Source organism: Lethenteron reissneri, chromosome 57 (assembly GCF_015708825.2).
Source record: "Lethenteron reissneri isolate LAM-NWPU_2019-01 chromosome 57, ASM1570882v1, whole genome shotgun sequence".
NCBI lineage: Eukaryota > Metazoa > Chordata > Hyperoartia > Petromyzontiformes > Petromyzontidae > Lethenteron > Lethenteron reissneri.
The window spans coordinates 4,111,599-4,119,098 of record NC_083835.1 but is presented as its reverse complement, the minus strand read 5'-3'; the positions used below and the strand labels follow the sequence as shown (position 1 = coordinate 4,119,098).

At 56.3% G+C, this 7,500-nt stretch overlaps 2 protein-coding genes across 2 annotated transcripts in view; both read right to left on the bottom strand.

The window, feature by feature from the left end:
- The window catches only part of LOC133357264 (guanine nucleotide exchange factor DBS-like), a 43,362-nt gene extending 36,450 nt beyond the window's left edge, over window positions 1-6,912 (bottom strand). Inside the window, exons 1-7 of the mRNA XM_061575126.1 lie at window positions 6,874-6,912; window positions 6,117-6,236; window positions 4,576-4,692; window positions 2,892-3,041; window positions 1,942-2,066; window positions 1,361-1,475; window positions 342-461 (exon numbers count right to left, since the gene is read on the bottom strand). Of these exons, the coding sequence (XP_061431110.1) occupies window positions 342-461; window positions 1,361-1,475; window positions 1,942-2,066; window positions 2,892-3,041; window positions 4,576-4,692; window positions 6,117-6,236; window positions 6,874-6,909 (783 nt within the window). The 5' untranslated portion in view covers window positions 6,910-6,912. The remainder of the gene's footprint in view (window positions 1-341; window positions 462-1,360; window positions 1,476-1,941; window positions 2,067-2,891; window positions 3,042-4,575; window positions 4,693-6,116; window positions 6,237-6,873) is intronic.
- LOC133357260 (guanine nucleotide exchange factor DBS-like) overlaps window positions 1-7,500 on the bottom strand; it is a 408,695-nt gene that overhangs the window by 312,765 nt on the left and 88,430 nt on the right. The gene's annotated exons all lie outside the window — the stretch shown is intronic.

Sequence of the window (7,500 nt, the reverse complement as noted above, 5' to 3'; positions counted from 1 at the left end):
TGGTGGGGTAGTGAGTGGGGGTGGTGGGCTAGTGAGTAGGGGTGGTGGGGGGGTAGTGAGTAGGGGTGGTGGGGGGGGTAGTGAGTAGCGGGCGATGGGCTAGTGAGTGGGGGTGGTGTGGTAGTGGGTAGCGGGCAGCAAGCATAGCGAGTGGGGTGGTGGGGTAGTGAGTAGCAGGCAGAAAGTGTAGCGAGTGGGGGCGATGGGCTAGTGAGTGGGGGTGGTGGGGTAGTGAGTAGCGGGCGATGGGCTAGTGAGTAGTGGTGGTGTGGTAGTAGCTAGCGGGCAGCAAGCGTAGCGAGTGTGGTGAGCCGTCTGTGCGGCGCTGCATGGGGGAGCACCTGCGCCGCTTTGTCCAGGCTCTGCAGCTCCTGCAGCAGAGCCTTCGCCTGCGCCGAGTTTTCGGCCGTTGCTGCCACCCGGGAGTTCCTCTCCTGCAGCTCCTCAAACTGCCCCATCACCTTCATCACCACCGACGACAAAGACAAAGACAAAGGTTCCACCCCCATAGTCTTGACAGACCTCCGGCACCAAGCGCCGTTAAGCGAGCACCTACGAAGGCCGGCACGGCACGCGGGGTGGGCGTCGGGGGCGGGGGAGAGAGTGGCGGGCCGGCTACCCGTTTAAGGCCGAGTCGACCTAGGGGAGGGCCACCGACCCGACCTAGGGGAGGGCCACCGACCATTGCGCTACCGCTCCCCGCTCAGTCCTTCATCGCAAGCGCACACCTTCATCCACGGCCGGTGGTCGAGATCGCTAACAACCACTGGTTGTAGATGTGGTGGGTTTACTCTCCCACACACCGATTTGCTGTAACAAATTGGCACGTTGTGTTTCACGTGACAAACCTTTACTGATTGGCCGCGTCACGTGGATTCCTCCAGCACGAGGCACGATTTCTGATCAGAGCACCTTCCCCACGTCCACACCTCCCACCCCGCCCTTCTAATAAGTATAACCAGTAAAAACAAAGTTTTTCACTCTAAATCCTTTATATGCGTGGCGGCTAGAGTCCTCTCGTCCTCTGGCTTGAGATGACTGCCACCTATGGGTCAGATGATTGTCTGCAGTATTAAACAATTGGTAATTAAATATTTAATTTGTTTTCCCTAAACAGTGTAAAATTTTGGAAAAAAATTTTCACGAACATTAATTGTCTCGCACAACGAGTCTGTGTGCAAAATGTCAGCTCGATTGGATCACGGGAAGTGGGTTAAAAAACGACCGAAAGGTTTGCACGGTCGTAAGCGCGCAAGCAAGCAAGCGAACTTAATATAAAGGATTTAAAAAAGAACCGCCGTTTAAAATCTCCACCCCCCCCAGCGACGAGCATCTTTTTGATATGGTCAGCGGTCCGCACCTCCCGGAAGTCTTGCTCGAAGTAGCGGAACTGAAGGCACTGCTGCAGCTTCAGGTGGTGCTTGGCCCAGAACTTGTCGGCAGCACCGTCCGCCTCGCCCAGCCGCGACAGGAGCCTGGCGGGAACGACAGGAGGCAGGGCCTCGGTTTCGTTTCGTACCGGACGGGGCCGTGGGTGCGGGCCGGGTGTATTTAAGAGCTTGTCTCTTGGAATTTTGCCTCACTTGACGCAGTAATTTTAGCTGTGACAGTCCCACCCGATGACGGAGACTTGTGTTGCCTCCGAAACGTCGTGATTTATTATTTTCTTTTATTTCTATCATTACTTTTAGTAATTTTATTTTTTACCTACGTAACTTTACCGAAAAAACCTAAGAGTAAGATACAAAGGTGTCCGGGATAAGGTCGTATGGCGTACGTGGCGACAAACCACGCGAATCGGAGGTGTGGGGGGAGCGGGACGAGCGGGGCGAGCGGGGTGGACAACAAACGAAACGCGAGAAGCAGTTCTAAAGCGGTGAGTTTTGAGTCGAGACGATGTAAAAGTGTGCGGGGCTCCCCGCTGGCGGGTGGCGCTCTCACCGCTGCACGGAGCGCATCCCCTGCAGGCGGTCGAGGCTCGGCTGGTAGCCGGGGTCGCTGGAGGTCGGCTCGGCGATTTTGCTGAGCAGGCGGCGGCCCTGCTCCAGCACGGACTCCAGCAGGGCCTGCGGAGAGACGCGCGGACGTGAAGCACGGACGGTCAACCCCCGGTCACTCCCTCCCCCCGTCACCCCCACTCCCCCCCCCACCCCCCCGCTTCCTCGTCACCACCCCCCCCCCCCCCCGTCACCCCTTGACACTCCATCGTCACCCGGTAACATTTGTGAGATGTAATAGTTGTTCGGACATTTTAGATTTGTGCTTTCCGCAGCCTCGGTTCGTAATTTGCGTTGCTAATTTTTATCCGGGTGCAACTGCGTACTTGTGTATGTGCGTGTGTGTGTGCGTGTGTGCGTGTGTGCATGTGTGTGTGCGTGTGTGCGTGTGTGCGTCCGTGTGTGCGTGTGTGTGCGTTTGCGCGCGACTGTTGCTTAGGAGAGCATTACACCGGCACTGACTGGTAACATTAACCATCAAGCCACATTCTCATTGGCTGTTGTTTGTCTGTGTGGTCTACGAAGACAGACAGACGCTGTTCGACCGCCACAAAGCACGAACGACCACACCACAGGCCACCCACCACACCACACTGCCCACCACCACACAGCTTCACCACACCAGACTGCACCACCACCACCACCACACTAGCCACCGCACAGCCACACCAAACCACATTGGCCACCACCACACAGGCCACACACCACACCACCCGCCACCACACAGCTTCACCACAAACGGCCGTCGCCGCCACCACCGCTGCCGCCTAGGCCCGGCGACTTTGGGAGAGCCTCGCGGCACCACCCGAACCACCCGAACCACCCGAGGTGCCGGGGCGGGGCGGCCGCGACCGGGGCGGCACGTTGCCCCGGGGCGACGTGGCGACGTCTCACCTTGACGTCGTCGCGCTGGCGCCCGTGGGCCCCCAGCAGCTCCTCGGTGGCCCTCACGGTGTTGGGCAGCTCCGTCTCGGCCAGCTCCAGGCCCACCGCCTGCAGGGTGTGCACCGCGTCGCGCGCCACCTCCGAGAATCCCTCCAGGTCCTGGCGAAGGGAGGCAAAAGTTGGATTTTGTTTGACCGCGGTGGTGGTGGGGAGGGGGGGAGAGGAGTCCAGGGAGGGTGGAGTGTCGTTTGGAGGTGGGGGGCCCGTGACTGGTTCTAAGATGTCGTGAAATGACTAAACCACTATTTGAAACAATTTTTTTTATTTTAGCAGGTAAAGCCCCACTGAGTTGTTTTTTGCAGAAGCGACCCGGCCACAAATGATAGCCTCAACGACGTGGATTATCAGCACGTGCTAATTTATGTTGATGCTAAACGTGGGGGGGGGGGGGGGGGAACAGGAGGATCCGGAGAACAAAATCCATGTGACCACAGGGAGAGAGACACGCAAACTCCAAATATACAGCAGGCGTCAGGGTCAGGATCGAATCCACGACCTCCTGTATACCAGGCGAGGTAGTTAACATCTCGCCACCAGGAAGGCCTTCTTGGGGAGGCCTTCAGTATTGCTGATGACAATTATCATTGTTATTTTTACAAATGTGCATTTATAATATGCACTGCAAACTATTTCGACACACGGTACATTGCCTGCCCGTGCCCCTAGCCACCGCCACTGTCAAGCTGATGCATTACTCATTGCTCGTCCGGGAGCATTCCGCATGCGGTGGAGTACATGAAGCCATCGCCTCGACCTTCTCGCATTTTCTAATCACACGACAAATTGTGGGTGCCACAGTGGCCACCCCTGAAGACTCATTCACGAGGTGCCCCGCACAAGACACCGGCCTGCGACCGGTTCTGAGTTGTCACGAGCCGCGGACGGGAATTTGAACTTGGATGGGCCGGGGTTTACGGCGCAGAGGCGCTCCACCCACTGTGCCACTGCTCGCACCCCCCGCGCTTCCGCTAAAAGTCATCGCCCGCGAGCACGAGAGTGACGCAGACGACACGAGCAGCGGCGTCGCTGTCGGGTGCGCAGGCAGTGCAACTGCACCGGGGCCCCACGGTCCAGGAGGGGCCCCAAGTGCCAGGCTGACAAGAGGGAGAATATTTGGACTTGGCAGGGAGCGGCCCATTTTATTTTATTCCTCGAGCCGGCGTTTGTGTCAAGCAGGCTACTACACCACCGCTCTGTGACTTTCATTTGTGGCTTAGTTGGCCTTACCTGGTCAAATTGAAAATCGTTGTTTTTTATCGTTTTTAGACTCGCTGGCGAGCGCTCGCAAGGGGAGCGCTCGCAAAATGCATGAGCCCTCCCGTGATTCCCATGCCGTGCATGACCTTTCTTGACCTCTCTATAGAGGCCTGCTGGCTGGAAGAAAAAACGGAATTTCTTAGGGGCCAACGCGCGTTTAATTATTCACGCTGTATATTAAAAAAAAAAGTATTATCCTTCCCCCGCACCTCCGATCAGCACGATTGGCTACGTACGGTGCGAAAGAAGTTCAACATACACACGTTTCTCCCCACCCCCCCCCCCCCACCCATGTTTCCGTTACAATTCGGTGTTGTCATCGGTGTTGTTATCGGTGGTGTTATCGTAAGCGACAGAGGCGACGGGAGGGCCGTACGGAGCGCAGCTGGATCCACTCGGAGTGCGTGTAGACCAGGGTGCCTCCCAGCTCCGGCGTGAGCTGCGACCGGTCTATGGACATGTGCAGCTCGCCCAGGGAGTTGGGCAGCATGAGCTGCTCGCACACACACAAGGACAAAGATCACCCCGGTAGCCTTCAAGTGTCGTTAGTTGAGTAGTGCTTGCAAAGGCCGGCACTGCACACGAGGGGGGTGGGTGGCCAGCACCACGCCCGGCCCCGTTTGTCTCCCCAGTGGCGATGTTTACTACACACCGCACCAGGTACTCATTTGAGGCTGAGTCGACCTAGGGGAGGCCCTGGACCGGTTCAGATAATCGTCACCGGTGTTGGCCGTGAGCAGGAATCGAACTCGGGGAGCCGGGTTCGTAGCGCAGCGTAGCGCTAACCACTACACCACCGCTCCCCACACTGTGCCACGGTACACTACCACACAGTAACACTACCACACAGTAACATTGGGTCGCCATGTGGGTTGACAGCGCGGGACGCTAACCGATACACTTCCGATCACCTGCCTTTCAACACACACGCGCACGCACATATGGACACACTCAGATACAAAACAAGGATCCCACGCGTAGCCTATGCAGGCTGTTCGGACAGGTGTACACTTTCGGTAAAGTCACGTAGGTAAAAATATAAATAATAAGAAGAAAATTATAATAAAATAAAAATAAAATAAAATAGAAAATGAAAATAACAAAATTTTAGTTATTTTAATTTTTCTTTTCTTTTATGATTTGTATTATTATTTTCACCTACATGACTTTACCAGAAAGAACCAAAGAGCATGGATCATTGCAGTCACGAAAACTTCAAATCTAGAATTAGCGAGCACCTGTTAAGTCCACACCATGTGTCCTGTACGCACGTGCGTACGTATGTAAGTTCACATCGTACGTAGCCAACCGCGATAATCGGGGGTGGCGGGGAATGGAACAACAAACTAAACACAAAAATAAGTTCTAAAGAAATAAGGTTTTACACAAATGTGGCACTGTGCTTGTATTATAACGTTTTGAAATCAACTTGCGATCTCGGGATTTCTCGAACGACCAAGGCAGCCGGACGTAAAAAATTAACCCGTAAAAACAAAGTTTTTCACTATAAATCCTTTATATGCGTGGCGGCTAGAGTCCTGTCGTCCTCTGGCTTGAGATGGCTGCCACCTATGGGTCAGATGATTGTCTGCCACCATTAAGCAATTGGTAATTAAATATAAAAAAATTTTTACTAAAAAGTGTAAAGTTATGGAAAAAAATTTTCACGAAAATAAATTGTCACGCACAACGAGTCTGTGTGTGCAAAATGTCAGCTCGATTGGATCACGGGAAATGGGTTAAAAAACGACCGAAAGATGTGCACGGTCGTAAGCACGCAAGCAAGCAAGCGAGTGAACTTAATATAAAGGATTTAAAAAGCAGAGTGGAGCTGTTAGAGAGAGGAGGGGGAGTGGGGGTGGAGGGGGGCGTGGGGGGGAGGGGCGTGGGGGGGGGGCGGGGCTGTCGAGCCATTACCTGCACAGGTAAGTTGAACTCATCTTTGCTGAACCTCAGGCCAAAGCTGGAGAACGTCGACTGCAGGAAGCCGCACGGACGCAGCACGTGGACCTCGCGCAGACCGGCCGGGAACAGCTCCTGCACGCCGCACGTGAGTACACAGCACGTGAGCACGTGGAGCACACAGCACATGGAGCACACAGCACATGAGTACACAGCACGTGAGTGCACAGCACGTGAGTACACAGCACGTGAGTACACAGCACGTGAGTACACGCCGCACACAGAGCACGTGAGTGCACGCCGCATGCTCACACACAAAACACGCAGGACACATCGGAGGCACAACACACCCAAGCCGCGAGCGCGCGCCACACACAGCACGGCACATCGCAGAGCGCGCCGCCCGCAATGGGGTCAACTGTGGCAAAGAATTAAAATAGTGGGGCGCAGCCAACCAGCGCGACATTCGCAGAAGATTGAGTGGAGGTCCGCACGGGGGGTAACGGGAGCTGTGGGAGATCGCTGCGAATTGCCCGATGATGCTGGTTGCAATTACCAGCGAAACGTCGTACTCAAATTGTAAATGTTGTGGCTTCAACACACCGGTGGGCTAAAGCAGTGAACTATTTGTCTTTGTCAAAGTGACACATTTTTTACTGATTGGCCGTGTCGGGTGGTGGAGGGGTTACGACACATTTATAAATAACGCGATCTAAACCCAAAAAACGTTCATTATGAAAGAAAAGAATCAACACCACCGCACGCCGCTTACGGAGATGCGCATGAGCACCACTTTCAGCGACTCCATCGGTCTTGCCGACATCGATGACCAGGATGAAGCCAGCATCTTCCGTGTCCCGCCTGCGAGGGAGAGAGACGCAACGACACAACGCCCCACGTGAGTGCCTCACCTTTACATCCCCGGAGCCGATGGTGGAAATTTCACTCCCACGGGGTGGGCGGAGGTGGGGGAGGCGAAGGATGGGGAGGCATGAGGTGGGGGCGGAGGAGCTGGAGGTGGTGGGGCAGTGGGGGCGGAGGAGGTGGGGGCGGAGGTGGGGGCGGTGGGGGGGCAGTGGGGGCGGAGGAGGTGGGGGCGGGTGGAGGTGGGGCGGGTGGGGCGGTGGGGGCGATGAGGTGGGGGCGATGGAGGTGGGGGGCGGAGGAGGTGGAGGAGGTGGGGGCGGGTGGGGGCGGTGGGGGGCAGGAGGAGGTGGTGGGGCGATGGAGGTGGGAGCGAAGGAGGTGGGGGCGGAGGAGGTGGGGGAGGCGGAGGTGGGGGGGGGGAGGTGGGGGCGGTGGAGGTGGGGGCGGAGGAGGTGGAGGAGGTGGGGGCGGTGGGGGGGTGGGGGCAGAGGAGGTGGGGGCGGAGGAGGTGGGAGCGGGGAGGTGGGGGCGG